General features: G+C 37.9%; 1 protein-coding gene across 26 annotated transcripts in view; it reads left to right on the forward strand.

Moving 5' to 3' along the window:
• The window catches only part of CAST (calpastatin), a 112,763-nt gene that overhangs the window by 5,204 nt on the left and 81,626 nt on the right, over nucleotides 1-25,933 (forward strand). For all 26 annotated transcript variants that reach the window (XM_055387188.2, XM_019027442.4, XM_019027439.4 and 23 more), the window contains one exon: nucleotides 8,400-8,462. In XM_055387188.2, the coding sequence (XP_055243163.1) occupies nucleotides 8,400-8,462 (63 nt within the window). The remainder of the gene's footprint in view (nucleotides 1-8,399; nucleotides 8,463-25,933) is intronic.

The raw sequence follows: 25,933 nt of genomic DNA on the forward strand, positions 1-25,933 counted from the left end.
GTTAACTCAGGAAGAAAAAGGTCTAAAGTTATAGTTTCTTAAAAATGTATGAAATTTGTTTTGGTTGTAGGAAACTCATAGAACATAAGAATAAATTTGGTAAAGCTCAAAGATGTTGATAGTTGTTTATTGTCCACCTGCTGTGTGTCAGTTTTGTGCAGAGTGCGGTGGACACAAAAAAATCGTGCAGTGGTCTGTGCCTGGCCTCCTCTTGCATTTCTCATAGATAAAACTACAAGTTCATTCTCATGACGACTGCTGTGGCAACAAAGCAACTATTTAAATTCTCAGGATACCCCCTTTGACTTAAAAAAAACTCATCCAGCCTTACTTCAGGTGAATCCCAGGAGCTAATCTATGACAGGCAATAGATGCCACCTCTGAAAATTGGACACAAAGGGCCTGTACCTTTACGGTGTCATCTTGCCATGTCCACTGAAATCTTAAAATGTTAGAAAAAACGAACACTTGGGGTTCAGTGAAAACAGAGGGATTTCAGAATTACAGCTATGCAGTTAATCCTTAATATATATTAAGCATTAGTACACAGAATAAGAGAAGAGGATAATGAGGCTGGGTGCGGTGGCTCACGCCTGTAATCCCAGCACTTTGGGAGGCTGAGGCGGATGGATCACAAGGTCAGGAGTTCAAGACCAGCCTGGCCAAGATGGTGAAACCCCATCTCTACTAAAAATACAAAAAATTAGCTGGGTGTGGTGGCAGGCGCCTGTAATTCCAGCTACTCAGGAGGCTGAGGCAGGAGAATGGCATGAACCCGGGAGGCGGAGCTTGCAGTAAGCCGAGATTGCACCACTGCACTCCAGCCCGGGCGACAGAGCAAGACTCCGTCTCCATAAATAAATGAATAAATAAATAAATAAGTATAATGACCTCTTCATATACCAATCATTGGTGTCAATAATTGTCAACATTGTGCCAATCTTGTTTTATCTGTTAACCGTCACAGCTACCAGCACGGACACGCGTGCACACACACACACACACACACACCCTTTCAACATGTTTTAAAGCATGGGAATTGCAAATATAAGTTTCATCCTTGTAACCAAATTGCTGTAGTTTGTTGGGAAAATGAATTCTTTAACCCCCATGTAGTTTATCTCCTTGAGTGTTATACGAAGATGTGAGAATAATATATAATACACAGTCATGAGATAGACAAAGTACTAAACAAAAACTTTATCAGATGAACCTGATAAGGTTCCTTTGCACTTTAGGGAAAGTAAAATACTAAATTCTTCTGTTCTAATGTTTACAGCCTTAGAAAATGAAACCCTCAAACCTTAACTCACTGGCTTCTAATTCACCACAGTCAGATTGCCAGGGAAAAAGAAGGGAGTGAAATAATTTTAATTGTGTTCTTAAAATGAACAAGGCAATGAACCAGGCGCTTCACTAATGTCAACTCTTTTCATAAATTTGCCAGGCCCTGGGATAGACATCATTAGCCCTATTTTACAAAAAGAAACTGAAAAATTAAATTATCTGCCCAAGGTCACGGTCACATAGCCTTACAAATCTACGCTGTTTCTGCCCTATCAGAGTTTATTGCAGTCAAGTAACAGACAGAAATGACTCTGAGTATTTAAAACAAAGGGAGTGTAACATAGGGAATTGGTTACCCAGGTAAAAAAAAGGCTGGGAAGTCGTCAGGGGAGGGTGAGGCAACCCAGAGATTAGAAATTGCAGGAAGCTGCTACCATCCCTAGTCTAGAGGGACACAGGGAGGACAAGGGTCACCTTGCAGAAGCTGGAACCACAGCCAACCCATCCTGCAGGAGGTGCTACTGGAGGAGGGGGTGGGGCAAAGGGAATACCACCCACCCACCACCTCTAGTCTCCTGGCAGTGCCTGCTGTTGGCTAAACCCAGCTTGAGGCCATCCATCAAGAGAATTGCAGCCAGCAAAGTTCCACTACAATTTGAACACAGCAGAAGTGGAACAAGGAATCCACCTGAAGGCAGACACTCCTAGGATCTGCACCCAGGGAGACTGTTCTGAAGCAAAACCAACTTTACAGAAGCTTTGGTCCATCTGCTTGTTTGCTGAATAATTTTGCTTTAGCAAGTAGAATACATATACAAATATATTTTAAGGCATTTTTGTGGGAAATAGCAATTTGCACATTGTCTCTCAATTTTTCAAGCTACCTTCTTGGCCTCTTTCTCTTTTGTCTAGTTTACTGGTCTGAAAAGAGCAAAAGTACTTCTCAGGGAATGTTTATAGGTTTGTGGGAACATGGTCATTCAATCAAGAATTCTTTGTTATGGTCCTACCACACATCTAGGAAAAAAAGGATATAATTTACCCTGTGATTAGGAAGGCAAGATGTAAGTTTATAAAGTAATCAGTAAGCAAGAGAGTGTACAATAAAGTGCTAATTTGTTTGATTTACTGAGAAAATAGAAATTAATGTGCAAATATGAAAATATGATACTCCATTAATAGGGCAAAGCTCAGAATTTGACAGGAAACACTGGTGTGGACATAGGGCACTGTGCTGCTTCACTGACCAATCAGAGTTTACCCAGGAGGAGCCCAGAGCCACCCCAGTCTGCCTGACCCTGGGAACCTCCCCATGGGTGCCGACTCAGTGGGATGGTTTGAGGAGCGGAAACTTCCGCTTCCTATGATGGTGCCCATAAATCTTCCCCCAAAACCAGTGGTTCTCAATCCTGGCTGTATATTGGAATCATCTGGGGAACTTTAGAAAAATTTATCCATGGCCAGGCCCCATTCTATTCAAACTAAATCTAAATCCCTGTGCCCTGACACAAATGTTTCTAAAAGCTTCCCAGGTGCTTATGACAGGCACTGAAGGATGGGACCCACTGCTAACCTGAAGTCTTTGTGATCCTCAGGAGCCCCTGGTAGAAGCCTTTCTCAGTGTGTGTGATGGTAGAGAGCTGAGTTCCATGAGCTCGGAGAGTCCAGAGGGTATCAAGATAACCTTTTATTGCTCCATGATTTTTCCACAGCTGTCCCTGGACATGCAAATACTATCTCGATGAAATTGTCGCCACATTGAAGAAGGAAAATGTTTAAGTTTTCAAATAAATCACCCACCAAGACATATGATACAATATGTTTTAGTATAGTCACAGGGTGGTCACAACCATCAGCACAATTTTACTTTAGAATGTTTTCCTTTCCTCCTAAAAGAAGCCTCATACTTAAAAAAATAATAATAATAAAGCAAAGGCATTTCAGAAGCACACTAGCATTTCATACTCTTTTCACAGCTGGACTTAATGCTGGCAAGGGCTGCTTTTCTGTCTTCTTGCTTCTTTTATATGTGAAGAAGTTTCTTTGATTTTTTTTTCTTTTTTTCTGATGGAGTTTTGCTCGTTACTCAGGCTGGAGTGCAATGGCACGATCTCAGCTCGCTGCAACCTCCACATCCTGGGTTCAAGTAATTCTCCTGCCTCAGCCTCCGGAGTAGCTGGGACTACAGGTGTGCACCACCATGCCCAGCTAATTTTTGTATTTTTAGTAGAGACAGGGTTTTACCATATTGGCCAGGCTGGTCTCGAACTCCTGATCTCCTGATCTGCCCACCTCGGCCTCCCAAAGTGTTGGGATTACAGGCGTGAGCCACTGTGCCCAGCCTAGTTTCTTTGATTTTTATCTTGTTTTGTGTGACATGTTCCCTTGGCTGTCTATGTATCTGTGTGTATCTGGGTAACAACAGGGCAGGTGCCCAAATGTGGCAGAGTTGAACCTTGCCCTGGCAGAAGCCCTTAGCTGGGTGAGAGCTCAGGCTCTGAGCCTTATTGCACTTAGCTCTTATTGATTTTTTTCAGATTTATGGGTTTGCTATGGCAGATTTTAAACGTATAGAGGCTGTCACCTAGAATGAGGACAAACGACAGTTGTACTTGCCAACTATGTGATAAAGGGGGTGAAAACAGTTTTGGAAAATTATTCCTTCTTGAGTTAAGATAGCAAAGCCCTTGATCTGATTTTTTTCTCTGGCTCTGAGCTTCTGGAGCACGTACCACCTTCATCTTAGCCCCCATCTAGTCTCCTGTCTTCTATGGCCTTGTCCTTCCAGTGAAATTCTTTACTATGGCATCCTGTCCTGCTCTTCCTGTCTTTGGCCTCCTCTCTAGCTGCCAATACAGGACAGAATTCATAAGTATTGTGTGTTCAGTTCATTTATAAAACAAGTTTTAGAATAGGAAGTTTTCATGTTTTGTTATTTTTCGTGCCTTTTGTTCTCATTTCAGATCACCCACATGCTCTAAAGACTTTCTTGATGAAAATCCTAAGATCCTAGTTAGCTTTTAACTAGATCCAAAGTAGCCTAGACTTTGGCCCACGTAATCCTGAGTGGTATCACCATGGAGAACATCGCTGTTCAGATCTTCAGTTGCTTTATTCATGAACCAAGGCGACAGTGGGTACTCCCTAGAGCTGCTGTGGGGAGCAAAGAAGACCACATAGGAGATGCCTGGCACTGGGCCTAGCACAGAGCAGATGCTTAGGAGGTGTTAATTTCTTTTCTCTAATTAGTTTTGTGGTTCAGTTCTCTTTCCCCAGCTGTCACTCCTTACCTGTTCCCTGCTCATCTCACTCTCCTCAACCCAGCAGTTACACGTAGTAGTGGTCAGCAGAGTTTTCTCTCTTCGCTCTTTAGAAAGATGCCTGCAGATTCCTGAGCTGGATCGAATTTGACATATGTCATTCCCAAGTATTTCATTCCATCCTCTCAGTTATGTGAAAAGTACTCAATTATTTCATGAATCTCTCTCAGTGAAAAGATACAATTGACTTTACATCATTAACAGACTGCTGAATATTGAATAATATTCAATAAATGATCAGGGCAATGGTTAATTGATAAAGTTGTTATTTACTGGAAATACCTGTTAATTGTCTTAGGGTGATAATAGTATTGGGTATATACCAATACCATTTGGGAAAATGTTCTCAAATTTAAGGAGATGCATGGTGAAAAGTTTAGGGTTAAAATTTCAGGATGTCTGTGATTTAGTTTCCAATACAAGTATATAATGACGTGTAGTGCCCTCTTGTTCTCTCTCTCTGTCTCTCTCTCTCTCTCTCTTTCTGTGTCTGTATGTATGCCTGTGTGTGTATGCAAATAGGGCAAAATATGGCAACAATGTTAATAGTTGTTGAAATCTGAGCGGGGGGGGGGGGGGGGGGCGGAATATGGGCATTCATTGTATTATTCTTTCAACTTTTCTGTCCGTTGGAAATTTTTCATAATAAAAAGCTGGGCTTAAAACAGGAACTGGGCCGGGAGCGGTGGCTCATGCCTGTAATCCCAACGCTTTGGGAGGCTGAGGGTGGATCAACTGATGTCAGGAGTTCAAGACCAGCCTGATCAACATGTCAAAACCCCATCTCTACTAAAAGTACAAAAATTAATCAGATGTGGTGGTGCATGCCTGTAATCCCAGCTACTTGGGAGGCTGAGGCACGAGAATAGCTTGAGCTCAGGAGGTGGAGGTTGCAGTGGGCCAAGATCGCACCACTGCTCTCCAGCCTGGGTGACAGAGTGAGACTCAGTCTCAAAAAAAAAAAAAAAAAAAAAAAAGAACTGGAAAAATATAATTCATGAAGTTCTAAAAAAGTTGGCCTTTTATTATAAGTGATTTTTATTTATGTCATTATACTTTTGTGTATTTTAAAATGGCTTTCTATTGTGAGCAACTTTTTCTTTTGAAGTCAGAAAATAACAATGCTTATAGTACATAATTTTAAAGTTGTTATTTTAAGTTGTTATTTTAAGGGAGAAAAGGCTGTACATGCATTTACTGTGGGGTAATAAATTATGATATGTATTTGCCACATGAGCAGAAAGCAGAGTGAGACTCTGTGGAGAGCATGGAACCTTGTACCAGACAAGAACAAGTCACCTTTTAAAGTTTCTCATTTGTGAAATGGAATAATTACACCTCCTGACAAGTAAATGAGGCACTCAAAATAGTAAACACCCAATAAAACAGTGGCTATTATTATTACTTATATAATCTGAAAAAATATGAATTACAGATTATGGATGTGATATCATGGTTCTAAAATTACCAGTTCTGGAAGGAGACAGATTTGGTCATCTCTGTCTTTCTAGAATGATTTTTTTAGAGATGTTTAAAGAAAAATTTTAGACAAATTTAACAGAGTTTATTTGAGCAAAGGATGATTTATGAATTGGGCAGTACTGAAAATCAAAAGTGGTTCAGAGAGCTCAGTACACTCCAGCAGCATGAGCAGCAAGCTTTTATAGCTGAATGTGGAAGCAAAGTGAAGAAATTACTTGATTGGCTACAACTAGGCATTTGCCTTATTTAGGTATGGTCTGATGAGAGGTTTGTAGTTATATAACCAATAAGCTGGTTGGCTGGTTATGATTGGCTGAGGCAATTTTTGTTTTGTTTTAAGTCATTTACAAGAAATGCCTTCAAGTTAAATTTCAGTGTGCTTAGTAAGGTATCCGAGGACAGAGACCACCTCATGCTAATGGCCCCCTTATTTACTTTAACAGAGATAAGTAATATTTTCCCCTCAAGTCTGGCTTTTAGAAATCTTTTGCTCATCAATTATTCTAATATTTATCAATTGCCATATAGCCTTGATATAGAAGTGGACTTTAAAATGGTTCATTTTTAAAAGATTCATTCAATTATTCAATAGATTGCCCTCAACTATGTACAAACAAACTCTTGACTAGGATGTATAGGTAAAAGAAGACCTGTAGAGGGTTTCACCAAGCTATTGCACCCTGGCTGCTTTTCAGTGGATGCCAATCACTAATCCATGAGAGTGTTTCTTCTGGGTAAGAATTGTAGAGTCACGAACATGACTTTTGGCTAGTTGTTCATACAAAACACTATCGAGAAAGGATTTCAGCCACAGGTTTGGTATTCCTTGGCCATTTTTAATAGCATATCTGTTGATATGATTAAAGAAAATATTATCTAATTCCATTTAGTGTGTTCTAGTGGCAAACAACAGATTTTAGTCAGAAAGCCTGCTTTGTGACCTTTTCCCATTTACTAGTTATGTTTCCTTGTAAACACCATCAAATCACTATTATTCTTAGTTTTCTCATTTATAAAACAACATGAGCTTCTTTTTTGTATCAAGACTGTACGGAAGTGCCTTGTATATAATAATAACATAAATTATTATTACTATTATTATCATTCTTCTTAATTCAAATAATTTCACTGACCTATATATCTAGGTTATGATTCTGCTTTAGGGAACATAATAGCATTTTATATTTTGATTCAATTGAGGATGATTAGGACCGAATCCAATGATGAGCTTTTATTTTTTCATATTTGGCTCCCTTTTCCCACTTTTTTGAACATCCCACAGTGTGACAGAAATGGAATAATTCTTTGTGCCCCCTATTCAGGAACATACAACTATTTTTTCATTTCTCAAAACATTTCAGTAAAGTTATGGCTTATTTTATCTTATTGCCAAAACAAATGAATATGTAAACTACTTGAAGCTTTTATACCCCACGTAAAAATATTTGCATTAGGGAGAGTTTGATCAATGGGTATAAAGACAGTTATGAGGAATAAGATCTGTTGTTCTATTGCACAGTAGGGTGACTACAGTTAACAGTAATGTATTATATACTTCAAAATAACTAGAAAACAGGATTTTGAATGTCCTCACCACAAGAAATGATGAATGTTTGAGGCGATAGATTTAGTAATTAACCTGATTTGATCATTACCCAATGTATATTCAAAACATCACCTTGTACCCCATAAATATGTATGATTGTTATGTGTTAATTAAAAATAAAATAACACTTTTAAAAATTGTATTTATCCTCGGTGTCCTAGTAAGAAAAATAATTCTCTTTATAGACATAATGAAATCTTAAAGCCATAACACATAGAAGAAGTTGCAGGTATGGTCTTTGTCCTTCAGGTTTTATCTTTCTGCATTGGTGGATATGCGGAAGAACTCTAGGGAATTCCCTTGGAGGACAATTGAGTCTATGCTGAACTGAGCCTTAAGTATGGCTTCAGATGAAAGATGGTTCTTATCTCATCTCCTTGATGAATGAGATGTCTACCGTGCTGAAAACTTGAGCTTAAAATTCATGAAGCATTTTGTAGGAGACAAGATGCCGCCTTGGCATCACCATCAGCTCTGCATCTAGTTAATTACAGACTGACCTTCTAGATTCCAAATGAATGTGTGTAGCATCCCTTGATTTTTGAGAGCCACCTACGTTGGTGTGAATTACCAGCATTCTCAGGAGGAAGATTAAAGTGGTCCTTTTTTTAAAAAAAAGGGTATGCATTTAGCCTTTGGGGATTAAAGTTACTGTCATCTGTGTCATCTTCCTTTATTAAGCATTATTTTTTACTTTTTTATAGCATGTCAGTGAAAAAACCAGTGAATCGCCTTCCAAACCAGGAGAAAAGAAAGGATCAGATGAGGTAATTTCCACAATACTGGGCTTTCATTTTCTCTTGCTTTTAAACTGTGAAGTCTGCCTTGAAATATTAAATAACGATGTAGCAAAGAGCTTCTACTTTGCTTAATATTGGGAAATTTTGATTTAACCAAGATTTGATTCAAGAATATAAAAGGAAATCACTAAAAATAAATAAAAAAATTGTTCCTGGGAATAGAGCCTGTATGAATACTTTCCCTTTAGTAATAGAACTTTGTTGCTTAGGGTGTTTTCCCTATAGGAATTGGTGAATCCAAATTGTTTTGTTGGCAAATATGTCGAGTGTAGAAGGGAAAACAGTTGCTGTAGTAGAAAGGAAAATCTGTTTTTATGACAATAAACCACGAAAGGAGGACAGGGACAGCCAGATTAACCAGTCCTTCAGATTCATAAACAAAAGGAAGAGATAACTATTTTTATTGGCACAGATTCTGTGGAAAACTAGTAAAACCAAATCTCCCCACTTTGAGATGGGTTTTCTTTGAGGCTGTTTCTTCTTTTGCTGAATGACATACCATTCTTTGCACTGTTTAGAATGACCTACTTCTCTATGGAAGGGTCATGTGAAAGTTCTGCCCTTCCAAAGGATACAGGATTTGCCTTCCTTTACCTGCTTTTTGTGTGTTAAATCTCAATATAACTGGATGATACATCCATCTTCATCCGGTAGAAATTGAGTCGTTTCTAACTTGTAAACGTCGTATAGCCAGATTTTAAAAGGTACATGGAAATTTGGAAAGCATCAAGTGATCATTTTATTTTTCTCTATATTATCAACATTAATCAGGTGTTTTTCTGAAATTTAGTTCTTCTTTCTGCTTATTTTCTGCAGTTTCAAAATAGTCAATATGTAAGGAGGCTGTTATGGCTAGAACCTGCTATGCATTCTGTACTAAAGTTTATGCCTCCATTTTCTACCATTGTTTTCATCACCAGTACCCATGAAAATGTAATTTAGATTGTTTCTTACCAAGCAAGTTTTTAGTGAATTTTTTATAGCCATGAAAGGCAAATGTTTCTTTAAAAATACAAAGTAGAAGTAAACATATTAAGATTTCATCCTGTTTCCTGATTAAATTAATAAAAGATAAACTTCCATTTTAAAAAAAAACACAAATTTTTCTTTTTCCCAACATGAAAGTCTACCTAGTGTCAGCTGGGCATGGTGGCTCATGCCTGTAATCCCAGCACTTTGGGAGGCCGAGGTGGGTGGATCACGAGGTCAGGAGTTCAAGACCAGTCTGGCCAACATAGTGAAACCCCATCTCTACTAAAAATATGAAAAATTATCCGGGCATGGTGGTGTGCACCTGTAATCCCAGCTACTCTGGAAGCTGAGGCAGGAGAATTGCGTGAACCTGGGAGGCAGAGGTTGCAGTGAGCCGAGATCACGCCACTGCACTCCAGCTGGGTGACAAAAAAAAAAAAAAAAGAAAAGAAAAGAAAAGAAAATCTACCTAGTGTCATTTAACTCATTTATCAACCCTACCCTTTAAATATATTTCCAGATAGGCTATTTATCAAATTAATATTGAGCAAATATTGAACACTTCCTGATTGAAAACCATTGTGTTCTTTTATTCTCCAGACCAGTAAATAATGTTTTTGGTTGTTATTCTCTATTAATGTTAATTAAGGTTATTTGCCTAAAAAGGAAGTTTTCTTTTCCAGTATGGTCAACTGGATACAAAGCCAATACTAATATGGTCATTCTGGCCAATTATAACTGGGAAACTTAAATATTACACCTTGGATGTACAGGATGTACAGGCATTATTGGTATGTAACAACTGATGGTAGATAGTTAAGTATATAATGTCTGGATTATAATGTCTCTCATCTCCATATTTATAAAAGGTTTAGAAAGGAAAACACTGTTAAGAAGCCATGTTATAAGAGGCCGACTTTGATTTTAAAAATTGAAAGGCTGAACTTCTGGTTTAAAGAAGGAACAGCGAATTTTTCTTTTCTTTATTGGCATAGCAATTCTGACATTGTTTTATTGCATTTCTGGTAAATTCACATTCATGACTCCTGCCCTTGTGCCAGAGCCTGGACATACCAGTCTTTCAGCTCTGTCCCAACCAGCAGAAGTAAAGAGGGGATAGAGACTTTGCTCTGTCCCCATGGCTTAAATCATGGCTTTAGACAAAATAAACGTAACAGAATTTGTTTGAGCAAAGAATGATTTGTGAATTGGGCAGCATTCAAAACTGGAAGAGGTTCCTAGAGCTCTTCTCTCTCCTTAAATTCTGCCTGTATGTATTTGTTAAGGTGGCCAAGCATGAGGGTGGGTGACTTGGTAGTCAGGGTATATTTCCAAAATGGTCTGTCTCAAAGGGCCTCATTCTTTATGTTATGTGCAAATAAGTCATTAATGAGATATTGTGTCCTGGAGACAGTTCAAGGAAACTGTCCCACTTTAGGCATTATGTTAGCCTTGATGTTCATGATTATAAAACTATGAGCAATCTGAATTTGTTATCTGCCCTGCCTACCATCCATAGTTTGTTGCCATCTCCTTTTCTTCTCAAAATTACCAGAGAAAGACTTCCTGAAACTGATTATTTCTCCCAAATATTTTCTTACCTACTGCTCTGTTGAACAAAACGTGAGACTAAGAAGCTTAGTTTGGTTTTTAGTAATCCATTTTCAAACTGGCATGTACCGTCAAATGTTAAATAACTTACTGTCCCCAAGCATATGCAAATATACTGGTTAGCCCTCTGAGGACAAACCAGGGCCTTTGAAACAAAATCAGTTTGAAAATTTGCTTTCTATCTTAGGGGTACTTCTTCACAGTTTTTCTTCTCTTTTTATTATTCTGCTACATTTCTATTAGAGATGCCAGAAAAGGGCACAGAGGAGGACTTTGGGAGGGTATAACCAGAAGAAAAAATTGATGAGGGTTAGGTGAGAACCACCATTATATTGCCATATATAAAAATACATGGAGGGCCGGGTGCGGTGGCTCACGCCTGTAATCTCAGCACTTTGGGATGCTGAGGCGGGCAGATCACAAGGTCAGGAGATCGAGACCATCCTGGCTAAAATGGTGAACCTCCATCTCTACTAAAAATACCAGAAAAAATTAGTCAGGCAAGGTGGCGTGCACCTGTGGTCCCAGCTACTCAGGCGTCTGAGGCAGGAGAATCACTTGAACCTGGGAGGCAGAGGTTGCAGTGAGCCGAGATCACGCCACTGCACTCCAGCCTGGGTGACAGAGCAAGATTCTGTCTCAAAACAAACAAACAAACAAACAAACAAAAACACACATGGAGATGAATGTAGCCATGTGAATTTCAGAGTTCTTTCTCCCTTGCTATTTGTCAATAGGTTTTACTTTTTTGGAATATTACCACCAACACACAACCATTAAGTGATCCTAAGATACCTGCAGCAATTTTATTTTCATTTTTATTTTTATTTTTTGAGATGAGGTCTTACTCTGTCGCCCAGGCTGGAGTGCAGTAGTGTGATCATGGCTCACCGCAGCTTTGACCTCCCCAGGCTCAAGTAATCTTCCCACCTCCCAAAGTGCCAGGATTACAGGTGTGAGCCACCACGCCCAGCTACCTATAGCAATTGTAATAGAATGTTGAAGCTAATACATTTGTCATGCTGCGTTTGAAATACAAATACTTGAGGATAGGGTAAGGTAAGTGTCTGTGAGAATTTATTTATGTTTGCTTGTTTATACCAATTGTTATGAATTTTTCAATTCTTTCTCAGATGTAGAGGAATTACAGGACCAAAAGTTGCATGGACTAACAAGCCAAAGTTAAAATAACTAGAGAGGAGGAAAAAGAAAAATGAAAACACTTAACATCAGCAACTTTAAATACAGTAGAACAAATAAGTCTTTCCAAACCTGCAATCAAATCTATTTAAAGGATGAAACTGACACATCCGGCCACACTGAGAGAGTGTGAATCTTTTAGCAATGTATTTCAGTAAAGTCCTGGGGAATGGAATTTAAAGTATAAAATGGGCATGATCTCAGAGAGCCAATTTTAAAAGCTTCAAATTTAACAATGGATTTATTTTTATGAGTAAAGAAAAGAAAACACAAATAAAAGCGAATGGAAATTCTGCCTTAAAGGAAAAGATGTTTTTTTACGTTTTCCTTACTCTAATGGCATTGGTGGCATGCTTTTCCTCAGTGTTTACCTCTCCTCCTTTTAAAATGCATGAATTCAATGTTGAATGACTCAAACATTTTTTTTTTACTTTTAATAAAGTTAGACTTTTTTAATCACAAAAGTAATACATACTTGTGAAAAACAATATTACCCTGAGTCTTACCGCTTAAACTACTGCTCTAAACTTGTGTGTATATTCTTAAATTAACGCGATAATGTCATGTATTTATAATTATTATATATGCCAATTTTAGTACTTTTTAATGATTGTGTAGCTAAAATATAATTATTGGAAAAAAATTAGAAAGTACCAGAGAATTTAATGAAAATAAACACCCTTGGCCAGGCGTGGTGGCTCATGCCTGTAATTCCAGCACTTTGGGAGGCTGAGGTGGGCGGATCACAAGGTCAGGAGTTCAAGACCAGCCTGGCCGATATGGTGAAACCCCATCTCTACTAAAAATACAAAAATTGGCCAGGCGTGGTCATCGTTGCGGGCGCCTATAGTCCCAGCTATTCAGGAGGCTGAGGCAGGAGAATTGCTTGAACCTGGGAGGCGGAGGTTGCAGGGAGCCGAGATCACACCACTGCACTCCAGCCTGGGCAACAGAACGAGACTCTGTCTCAAAAAAAAAAAAAAAAAAAAAAAGAAAGAAAAGAAAAATGGAAAATAAACACCCTCATCTAGGATTCTAGCACCTAAAGAGACGGGCACTATATACATCTTGGTGTATTTTCCTGCATCTTTTTTCTTTGTGTGCATATTTTGTTTACTGAAATGCTGCATATCTTGATTTTTAAGCAGAAATAGCAAAGGAACACCATTATAGGGCCTAGTCTGAAAATGATAAATAATGTGCTTTGTGATAGATAAATCTTTTCCAATTAAAAAAAGACCCATCAGTATGTGTGGCATTTAAGTATATAGAAAACCATTATTCAAGCACCTTGGCATTCAGTATGGCATTTAATGTTCATTATTTTGTGCTCTGTTTTTGAAGGGAGGAGAAATTTACTTCTTATTCAAGAAGTAATTTGTGACAGTGTTCTCACAAGTGATTTAGCTGTCGTTAGCAAGTTCTAGAAGAGTACTGCAGCAAACATTTTAACATTCTTTTATGTCATGACAAGAGAGTTCATACTAATTGTGGGGAGTTGATTGTGGCTGCACAAGCTCATGTCTCAGTGCCAAGAAAAGCTAAGCCGAAAAGCTGCACCGAGGCAGTCATGCCTGGCTCACCGGGATATCTAGCCCCAAGAGGCCAGCACAGGCTTGCACTGGGTGTCTGACTTGGGAGGCTAAAGTGACTCTGGGAAGTTACAAGATTCTTTTCAACTGTGGTTTCCCCATTTTTTCATTTGAAATTTTCATTTATTGTTTCATTGACTAGAGTATTTTCTAAGATTTTTTTTCAGGGAGGGAGCACAATGATGATTTTCTGAGTGTGTGAATATAAGCATGTTTTCTCGTTGGTGACTCACAAGAAAGTCAATCAATACAAAATTGTACAACATCCTTGGGTCACAGTTTTGTTCCTCAAAATTCTCTATCTATTGCTTCGTGGTTTTCTGGCTTTTTGTGCTTCAGAGATGTCTGAGGCAGCCTACTTTTGACTTACTTTTTAGGAAGCCTATTTTTCTTGCGTTGGTGCAAGATTTTTTTCTTTTGTTCTTACAATTTAAAAATACGACCAGGATGTACTTATATATTAATATGTATTTTTCTTTATTAATTTGTCTTGGAATGTCTGTTATTTCATTATTTCTTTAATTATTGCTCTTGTTTCGGTTTCCCTTGTTTCTTCCTAAACCTACATATGCAATAGTTCCTCTTTATCACCTGTTTCGCTTTTCATGATTTCAGTTACCCACGGTACAATACAATGAGATATTTTGAGAGAGAGAGAGAGAGACCCCATCCACATAACTTTTATTACAGTATATTGCTATAATTGTTATATTTTATTATTAGTTATTGTTGTTAATCTCTTACTGTGCCTATTTTAGAAATTAAACTTTATTATAGGTATGTATGTATAGGAAAAACCATAGTGAATACAGGGCTCAGTACTATTTGCAGTTTCAGGCATCCACTGGGGAATCTTAGAATATATCCACTGCAGATAAGAGAGACTACTGTAATTCCGACATTAGACATTCACTAATCATCTGCCTCACAATTTTCTTTTGTTGACATTTACCCTTGCACTCTAGGAGAGTTTCTGAAGTTTGCCCCCCACATATTTTATTTCTAAATTCTGCTCTTTGAAACTTCTAATACAGGTTTAAATTTTGGTTTTGGTTTTTGGTTTCTTTGTGTCCCCTTCTTATCCTCTCTTACCTCTTTGTCTCACTCCATTATCTTTCCATCTCAATCTATAGCTCTTTACTCCATTTCATGAAGGTAATACCATCTTGTTTCCTATCAAGGACGTACACTTTTGTCTGAATTTTCTTCTTATTCTGTATCATTTTATGAGATCTGTCTTTTTCAGTCTTCAGGGTAATGGTGCCCTCTGCCTTTCTCTCTGGTGGTTTTGAGAGGCAAAATTTGTTTCTGATTACTCTTTTAAGGAGAGCTTGGCCTACTCCTAGAGCTTGTCAGCTGTGATGAGCACATTGTCCTTAGCCCTGCTCTTCATCCATGTCCCTGCTAACTAAATCTCCTCAGACCTACAGCTGTTTGGCAGGTGAATATGCACAATGCTGGTAAAATCCCCACTACCTAGTGGACTTTCATTCTTTACAGAATATCCACTGTATGAAATGAGATGCAGGGAATAACTCCATTTTTTAGCAAGGATTGCTAATGCGGCTTTTTTTACCTCCACCCCCAAGAAGGCCACTTTGTACTTAGGACAACTACTCCCCCAGATGCAGCATGCTACTGCCACACCCTGCGCACAACCCATCCTCCCACACCCTGCCCACTCCACTGAACGCACCAGATTTCTGCTTAGTTGGTTTCCAGGATTTGGATTTGGAATCTTTGACTTGGGTTAGAAAGAGAGGCACTAATGGGGAATAAAGAGAGGTTGCCTCATGAAGAGGACTCCTACCAAAGAGGTTTGACTGCTAGGTTTTCTAGATGGCTACATTTCTGTGTGGAGTATGAGCATTCAGGAAAGAGGGGGTCTTTCAGGGACATAAGCTTGCTCTGTTTCAGATGCATGACACAAGTGGTTCACCAATTGTGCTTTTCAGTATAGTTCCATTGGCTTCGATTAGGATGGAGATTCTGCGTAGATTTTTGGCATTTGGTAGGCTTCCTTTAGTGTTTGGTTAAGTTCTGCTCTCTTCTATGAGAAAATGAAAAAATAGAAACTTCTAGAGACAATATTTTATACCAGGAATTCTTGAAATTGGCTCATAATGACAGTGTCCAGCTTCTTGAATCAAGCTCCTCTATTCTAGTTTGCTTTGAGTGAAACCTATGAAATGGCTTTCCACTTTAAACTCTGTTCTGTGTATCATTCAGCCCCTCATGAGTTTTAACAGAGGGGCAGGAGGATTATTAGCAGGACGTGATTAGTCACCACAGGGCATTTGCATCACCTCTTTTGTGGGATTTCTCTGTGTGGTCCCGGTACATTTGTCTTTCTCTATAAGTCATCATGAAATAATGTTGGTCACTGCTTGTTTTCCTATGAGCAAAACTTATTTACATAGATATTAGAATTATTTTCCTATGTGGAATGTGTCAGATAGGTTTTCATGAGCACTGCATGAATTTAAGTTCAAAGCTACAATTAAAACTCCAGGCATTATGTAGACATTAAAGCAATCTATTTATCCTAAGATACAAATTCAGTTTGAATTCTGAGAGAAATTTAGAAAATTTACAAAATTTAGGACAAAAACTCTGTGCCATTCTGAGACCACAGTGAGAGCATCTTCTTTCTCATCTGTTGTGAAAGCTTTGAAGAGCCACACTCACAACTCAGTTAACCTGCTATTGATCTGTGGTTTCTGTAGAAGCAGAATGATACATTCTGAGTGTAGGGTTTAGGGTTTAGGGTCCAATGCCTGGATTTAATTCCCAGCTCTGCTAATTCCTAGCTCTGTGTCTTTAGGCAAGTTACTTTGCCTCACTAAGGGCACATTCCTTATCTGTAAAATGAGGATACTAATAGTTCTTACATAAGAGTCAATGTGAAGAACAATCAGACCATCCATATGTAGTGTCTAGAACAGTGCCTGGGACCTATGAGGTGCTCTATAAATCTTACCTCCTGTTATTGTTATTATTATTATTGGTGTTACTTTATTATTATTATTAGCTCAGTAAAGAGAACTTGTTTGGCAATAAAGGTGAGTCTCGTATTGATGTCTACCTATGGGATGGGGCAGGGCTCAAATTCTTTGGTTGATTATATATTGCAGCACCTTCCCATTAAAAAATGAGGGAAGTTTGATAGTTTATTAACTTTAGTAGCACTTTTGTTGTAAAACCAACTACATGCAACATGCAGAAACATACGCCAATAGCTAGAACTAAAGACCTCTGCATCACTATCTTTTTTTTTTTTTTTTTTTTTTTTTTGAGATAGAGTCTCACTTTGTTGCCCAGGCTGGAGTGCAGTGGTGCAATCTTGGCTCACTGCAAACTCTGCCTCCTGGGTTCAAGCGATTCTCCTGCCTTAGCCTCCCAAGTAGCTGGGACTACAGGTGCATGCCACCACGCCCAGCTAATTTTTTTAAAAAACATTTTTAGTAGAGACAGGGTTTCGCCATGTTGCCCAGGCTAGTCTCCAACTCCTGACCTCAGGTGATCTGCCCACCTTGGACTCCCAAAGTGCTGGGATTACAGACATGAGCCACCATGCCAGGCCCTATGCATCACTATTCAATGAACTGTTTTATCAGAAGCTAAGGATGTACTTTTTAAAAAGAATATGAAAATAATGTGCCTTTAAATTAAGAATCTGTGATATACAAAATGTTGTATCATTGGATAGGGAGTGGTATTAAAAAAACAACTGAGCACTTTGCCTCTATGAGAGAATATATAAATATATATATAAATATATCAACATTATATCATACAATAATAATATACCCTTCATTATCTTATTTTAGACTTATGAGCTGAATTACCTAAGATCTTAGGTCCCACCAAATTGTCTCTGAAAAGATTATATTTTATTGCTTGTGGAATCAGAATAAAATACTAACAAAATATTCACGGAATTGAATGGATGTTCAGTTCACTTCAGCACAGATCATAAGCACTAGAAACCTCATGGACAGATGGATTAAATATTATTCCAGAAATAACATGTTTAAAGTTAACTTTTTTTATTCTTCAGACTTTCTTAGCTTCTCAAAAATAATGGGATGACTGGTTCAAAAGGGACAATAACCTGAAATCATACCCATAGCAAGATATCTGTCTTATCTAAGGACTGAATATGTATGATTCTTATCGTAATGTCAATATTATTTTTCCACATAACAAAATACATAATGGCTTGTACATTATAAAAATAGTTCATTTGTGAGAGCAAAATCTCATGGCAAATTTACATCATAAAGTCTTTTATTTTCAAGTATCATTATTACAGAATGCTTAGTAAATGTGTAGAGCATTGTATTAGTACCAAAACAAATTTAAAACTCTCTGTTTCTCATTTTTCAGGATATGACATGAGATAATGCAGTGATTATCAACTTTTTTTGTGCCTAAGAATCACCTGGGGATGGTATGAGAAATTTGGACTCTTAGGCTCCATCTCCAGAGACTGATTTAGATCTAAGGTGGGCCCAAGGAATCAGTATTTTTGCCAATCACTCCAGGTGATTCTTCTCTTATGCCAGTGGTCTTTTGAGCACATTTTGAGTAACACTGAAATAATTCTTGTGGAGTGCATAGCATGGTGCGTAGCACACATAAACATTGATTTCTTTATTTCTTTTTTCTTTCATTTTTTTTTCTTTTTCAAATGACCGCTCTTTTTCCCCCCTGACCGACGCACTCTGCCATATTGTGGGAATACAGTAGAGCACACTAAGAGAGCTGTAGTTTCAGAGTCAGTGGACCTTGTGGGAGGCTTTGGTTGGAGGGATCAGTTACTGATCCTATTTCTTCTCACTTCTCCCAGGACCTTGTCCTTTAGATCTTTTGATTATTCCTTTTTTTTTCACTCTTTATTTCATGACTCCTCTTTAGACTACATATTAGCTCAATCTGCATCATAAACTGTTTTAAAGCAATTCCTTTGAAACTGCTCAAGCTCCAATTCCATCTCTGCCTCTAACCCTCACTACCAAAATTCCTGGTTAAAATTATTGAAGAAAAGAGTATGGAGAGAGAAGAGAGAGAAACTAAAATGAAGTGTTGATAAATGCCTACATGTAGAGAGTGGGAAGGATAACTCAAGTCAAAGAAGCAGCAAGCAAAGGGGTAGAGGAAGCTGGGTGCTCCCTGTCATCAGTGTGGGGGGTGCAGGAAGAAGTGGAGGGTCAGTAGGGCTGAAATGCTGATATTTCCAGAGGGATGGGGGCTGAGGCAAGGTCCTGATTGGAGACTGGGATAATATCAGTTCTCTTCCAAGCTGTTTTTGTGGAGTAACAGAAGGTTTCCATTGTACTGTGATTATGATTGAGAGGGTGCTGAGTATGTGGAGATTCTGCATGGTAGATTCTTCTTCCAATGTATGTAGATTTATGTAAAGAACAGCAGATAAAGCAATGAAAAATGAAGTCAGTGTTTACTTACACAAAAAGAGATAAGTTCTGTAAGGAAAAAAATATTCATGTTACTTGTTAAACAATAGTAAGGCAGACTTCATTCCAGACCATTGCTATAGGTGTAGGGACCACTGCAAGGGAATTTTGCAGTAAGAGGGGAGAAATTATAGGGGTGGCTGGTTTTTCCAAGAATTGACTCCATAGCCAACCTTAATTTTAACAATCTAATTCCATGTATATCATTCTCAAATATTGTATTCTATTATAGTTATTCAAGGCCTTGGTAGTATTTAGCTCCAAATATAATGAAGAAAAGTGGGGATTTATAGCTAGGAGCAGGGTCAGGGATCGTTGGATGGAAAATTAAAAGGAAACATCAGGGATAAGGCAGATTCTGGGAAAAGTGACCTATAGGATTCTTGCTTAAGGCCAGCGGGTGATCAGATCTCACCTGGCGGATGGTGGAGGATGAGAGGACTTGATCGGATAGCAAGAATGGAGGATTCTGACTAAAGTAGCCTGTCAGTATTCTTGCTATGAGTGGATAGTGCAGAGATGAACATGGAAGTCCAACAATGAGGCCTAATTGAAAAAGAGCTCAGAGGAGCCTGATTAGAATTTAGTCAAGGAGAGAATCTTTGTCAGTGTGACTGAGACACTTCACATGTTATAGATGTCTTGGATTGTTTGGTACTGTTCTCTGCCAGTTGTTTATTGGTAAATGAATTCATTTATTAATTAAGAAACATCAAATAAGAAAGATGTTGTTTGGAAAGAACTAACAAGTGAATTCTAAAAATTTGTTTGTCTTAATCATTACGATTCTAGACCTCCTAGTTTGTTATTCACATTAAAGTTGGTATTTTTGGGCTCTCTCTTTTGCACATCAAGCCTCTCATTCCTAAATGATCTAACTCAAGCTTAAGGACCAGAATTTTTGGACTTTAGTACCATTCTAGAAATACATCATTCTAAAATCTGAAATCTACAATTTTGAAGAAAACTATTTATAGGAAACTGAGAGCTAAAACAATCTTATAATAACATCCCATTTTTGGTTTCACTTAGTACTTAAGATAAAAATTGCTTCTCTGAATATAATTTTGTCACTTTTTTTCCTGTTTACTTTCTTAATACAGCAAGTAGACTCAGTAAAATCTGATACAATATACTTATTTCACTAGTGAAATTGAAAGCTGAATGACTGGCGAATTTAAAAGATAATGAGGGTTCTTACTACCAGCGCCAATAAGAAAGGTTAGACATTTGTTAAAACGTGATATGGTGCTATCTGCCTGCATGTTAACCATATAGTTCAGGGGACACCCAGTGGTTAAAAGTAGGTAATTCCTTGCTGTGGTACAGTGTTAAAAAATTATGGAAAAATATATTTCTTGGCTCAGCAGTGATCACACATTGTTGATTTTTTCTTTCTGAATGAGTAGATGTTAGGATGTGTGTGTGTTTTGAGAAAATGTTTGGTCTTGACTTTATATATAAATTTTCTTTGAATAATAAAAACTCACCAACAATTTTGAAAATGTTAGAAATATGATTAAACTTTTCCTTTAATTAAAACAAATTAGAAATGTGGAACAAGTGACTGCGTCATAAATAAGAAAAGCCTTTTTGACCCAGAAATCCCAATTCTAAGAATGTATTCCAAGTATATAATCAGAGGTGTACATGATGACTTACTTATATCCAATGATATTTATCATAGCTTTATTTATAATAACAACAAACTAAGAAGGAAACACCTGTATGGAAGTAAAGTAAAATCATAGCACTGATATACTGATGAAGGCATTTTTAATACTGTGTTTTGAAAAACATTTACTGACAGGCAAAAATGCTCATATTAGGTAAAAATCTTTCTAAATGTAAGATTACAATTCTATTCATATAACTTACTTATAATATGTTATCATGTGCATATTTTTGTATTTGTATAAAAATAGGAAAAAACTGAAATTAGTTGTCTTGGATGACAGGATTTTAAGTAATTATTATTTCTTCTTCCTACTTTTTTATCTTAAATGTATTTATTAAACCAGAAGAAAAAGAACAATAAGCAGCATAGATAATAAAAGAGTAAGATAAGAGTGTTTTACCAATGACCAGAAAAGTACCCATGCATGTATCTGCTTAGACCTTAAAGAGAGAAGTGCTGTGTATTGGAGTTTTTTTACTTTGGGGCCCCTAAGAGATACTTTCAGAGCAAGGCTGCTGCTGCTGTGTGTGTGTATATGAGTGTGTATGTTTTGTGTGTAGGGGTGGGGGCACACACACGTGTGTTTTAGTAGAAAAGCACCTCTTAAATACAGACGGAAAATAAGAACAAAGACAACTTGGAGGGCAAGAATACTGAAATATTTTTAGTTCATATTCTCTTTGGAATCTGATGAAACTGCGATCTTTTCTCTGAAAGCTACACACATGTACGAATACAAAAAATACTCTCCAAAATGTTACATACAATTTAAAGAGGTTTATATGCACACACTATCCCCACCCTTGTAGGGACAATCTTATCAAGTAGATATATTTAGGATGCACTATGTTATAGTATTTTCCTAGGTGGCTTGCTGATGTCTGAAATTCTACCATTAACAATTTCCTTAATCTTTCATTGCCTTTTTCTGCATCTTGTTTTAAACTGTAGATATTTCTAGTTAATATATTCACTATTAATGCCCTTGTGAGAACTAGTTTGGCAGGAAAGGAAGAGAATACCGTAAGCATTTTTTTTCTGTAGATTCTGTAAAGGTAGTAGAGCACCAGAGATCATTTGATGAAAATAGCTAACACTTAAATAGGCATTATATACACATGCAAATACATGTGTGCACACATGAGCACACACATGCCCCTTATGGCAACCCCATTCTCCTGATAAGGAAATTGAGGCACAGCTTGATTAAATAACCCATCTAAGGCCACACAGTTATTTAATAATAGAACCCAGAATTGAAATCACTTTCCAGAGTCTGTGCTTTTAACTAGTATCTGATACTCATCATAAAATTACTTATATTATGAAGTCTACCTTATAGATGGAGTCCAACTCCATAGACTTTCTTACTTCTATTGTCATTTTTTTTGTTATTCACTTTTCTACTTCTTCATTTCCCTCTTTCTTCCTTGTGTGATGCCCTCTTTTCATTCAAGATTATATAGCAAGTTCAGTCATTCCAATTCCCATGATGTAGGTATAGCTATTTTCCCTTTGTAGGTAGGAGATGAGGCTCTGAGGGAAGCAGAGGCAGAGCCCTAGAAGAGTAGCATTTTCCTGACTCCTGGTCAGTGCAGCAACCTCAGGACTAAAAAGACTTGAGCTGGACTACCTTGAGGGGTTCCACTTGAGATGACACACGGAAACTGAGTAATCAGAAAAAAGAACAACAACAACAAGCAACTCACTGGAGTGTGCTCACCATAGTGGGTGTTATTAAGGGCCTAGAACATGGGACATTTCATTCGGTATGTGAATTTATTTATTTATCTTTTTTTTTTGAGATGGGGTCTTGCTCTGTTACCGAGGCTGGAATGCAATGGTGCGATCTTGGCTCACTGCAACCTCCATCTCCCAGGTTCAAGCGATTCTCCTACCTCAGCCTCCCAAGTAGCTGGGGTTACAGACATGCACCATCACGCCCAGCTAATTTTTATTTTTAGTATAGAGATGGGGTTTCACTATGTTGGCCAGGCTGGTCTCGAACTCCTGACCTCAGGTGATCCACCTGCCTCTGCCTGCCAAAGTGCTAGGATTACAGGCATAAACCACTGCACCTGGCCTCAGTATGTGAATTTCTATGTAATATTATGAGTTAATGGTAAGGCTTATTCATTATGACTTAGTGTTTTTTAAAGCCAGCATATTGTATTTACTGCTTTGCACTTGCAGTAGCACACATTTATACTTCTTTTGGTAATAAAAGCAATTTGTACTTATTTGGTCACCACTTAAACTATGGTGTTAAAAGAACATTTGTAAATAAGAGTCAGAGTTTTATAATTGCTAGTGTTGGAGAATCTGTCTACACTTTTGAAAGACAATCTTTTTCTTGACACTGTTTTCAAATAAAGCGTGTATTTTCATGTAGAAACACAAGACTTCTTGCCATTTTATAGGACAACTACTAAGTTATGGAGTAGATTCTTAACAAATATGTCAAAACTTACATATTTTAATGAGAGTTTTTATCCTGAAAAACACATTTCAAGAAGTCTAAGAAATGTGTTGTTATGCAATTTTATCATTGTGGAAATGCCAGAGTGTACTTACACAAACCTAGATGGTAGATACAGCTTTATTTATATATAGTTTTTCATATAGAAAACTAAATGTCTCAGCATCATGACCAAATATTAGTCATTTCCCCTACTTGATCTGCAATGCCAATATCATGTGCCATACATCAAGTTTCTGTATATGCTCCATTATAATCTTATGGGACCACTGTTCCATATACAGAAAATGCAGTCTGTTGTTGAGTGAAACGCCGTTATTCAGCACATGACTACATAGATTTCTTATTATATCACAATATCGCATACTCTAAAAGCTGATCTGGTCCAACCTAACAAAGCTTGAAAGCAAATCTCAAAAAAATCAAACTGTTTCCAAGTAACTTAACAGTATCCCATTGTTAGAATCATGAGCTAGTTCTAAGGAAAAAATTACATTTTTCTATCCCATAAAAGGTTGTTATTTTTTATAATTGTATACATAATAAAACTCGTAGAAAATTTTCAGCAGCCACTAAGTCTTCTCATGTGTACCAACCAGACCCACTGGGGTTGCCCTGCGGAGGTCAGTCTGTTCCATTGCTACCTGGGCAAGGACTTTGGGCCTCTCCCTTTAGAGCCAGGATTTTCAACCTGTGGGTCACAGTCCTCAGGATATGTTGTAACTCACTTAACCCTCAAAATCGCCTTCCGAGGTATGAGCAGAGTTATTCACCCTGCTCAGAAAACTGGTGTTGAGAAATGTTCAGAAACTTGCCTAAGATCTCATAGCTGGCATTTGGTGGAACAGGACTCTTGCTATATAAATCATAAGACAGGACCATTATCCTAGAGAATGTGGTGCCTTTCTTCACAGAGTCATGAAGTCTCAGGGTAAAACATGTGGCTTCACTCAGGGAGCCTTTTCTAAGATTTTAAGTGACAGTGACACAGCAACTCTTTGCCTGGCTCTTGGAACTTCATTGTTATTTTGAAAATTTTAAAGACTCGAGTTCTGATTGACTCAGTAAAAATTTTTTTCTCTGAACTACAATAGATATACAAAAAAGTATGCAACTAATTCTTTTCATGCCTTCTTGCAACAGATGGTGCAATATCATATAAAAATGAGCTTGTTTTGAGAGTTTCTACTTACTGTGAGTAGATGAATTCTTTCCTCAGGGTGGATCCAGCCCTATCACTAGTTAGTGAGTATGCAGATCTAGTGAGCTAAGAGATCTGTTCAGGGCAGGGTAGAATTTCTAAGGACTGATGCTGATGTTAAGGAGTATAAGTGTGAAGAGATACCAACAAAACTAAGCACAAGGTGACATGAAGCCAGAGGACGTTGAAAACCTTGCACCTGGAGGCAAGGGAGGACTCAGGGGGTCAGGTAGTAACCTGAGAAGACTAGGAAGCAAACCAGATCCTGGAAGAAACTGATGATCCCAAACTCATGTGACTATAGGGCTATTCTGATCCCACATCACTTCAGAATAAATATTTGATCCTGCATTTTGTTTCATCTCATACCATACATGCCTGTACCCAGCATGCTTTGGCTGCACTGGCTTCTTTCTGCTCCTCCTGCTTACCAAGCCCATTCTTACCTCAGGGCCCTTGCACGTGCTGCCCCGTCTACCTAGAATGCCTCCTTTCCCTCATCCCATATATACACGATTGGTTTCCACATAGCAGTCAGGTGTTAGTCAAATGTCACTTCCATCCATCCTGTCTGAAGCAACCCTGAGCCAATCACTCTCTGTTACCTCATCCCATGTCACAGTCTGTTCAGGACTCACCATTCTCTGAAGTCATCTTGTTTCTTTGTTGACTTACTTAAAGGCTGAGTCTTTCTACTGGAATGTAAGTGCCACGAGGGCAGGAGCTTTTTCTGTTTAATTGGTCATTATATCCCCATTGCCTAGAATAGGACCAGGCTCATAGTTTTCCCAATGAATGAATGAACAAATGAATATGTGAAGTCAGACACAAATGAAGAAAGGGGGCCAAAACAACATGTAATTAAACTCTGATTACCAATCTGAAAGTAAGGAGTCTGCTCTGTATATGGGTGCATTTCAAGGCTTTTGCATTGTATTTTCAGTGCCGCATGTCAACAAAGGGCTTAATAAATACTTGTTAGATAAAAATTTAATGAAAGATGATTTTACATATTCCAGTCTCACTTCAGCTGGACTACATTGGTCCTTTGTGGACTTAGTAATCCAGGCAGCTCTGAGAGCAAGCCAGTCTTTAGGGGAACAGATCATACCCACAAGAAAGTTGAGGGGACCTCCGTTAAGTTAAAAAACATTTCGTTTATTAGTAAGTCATTTTCAGCATATATATTAAGTTTAAACAGTCATTATTTTTAACTTAATAGTTTCAT

This window comes from Gorilla gorilla, chromosome 4 (assembly GCF_029281585.2).
Source record: "Gorilla gorilla gorilla isolate KB3781 chromosome 4, NHGRI_mGorGor1-v2.1_pri, whole genome shotgun sequence".
In the NCBI taxonomy this organism is placed as follows: domain Eukaryota; kingdom Metazoa; phylum Chordata; class Mammalia; order Primates; family Hominidae; genus Gorilla; species Gorilla gorilla.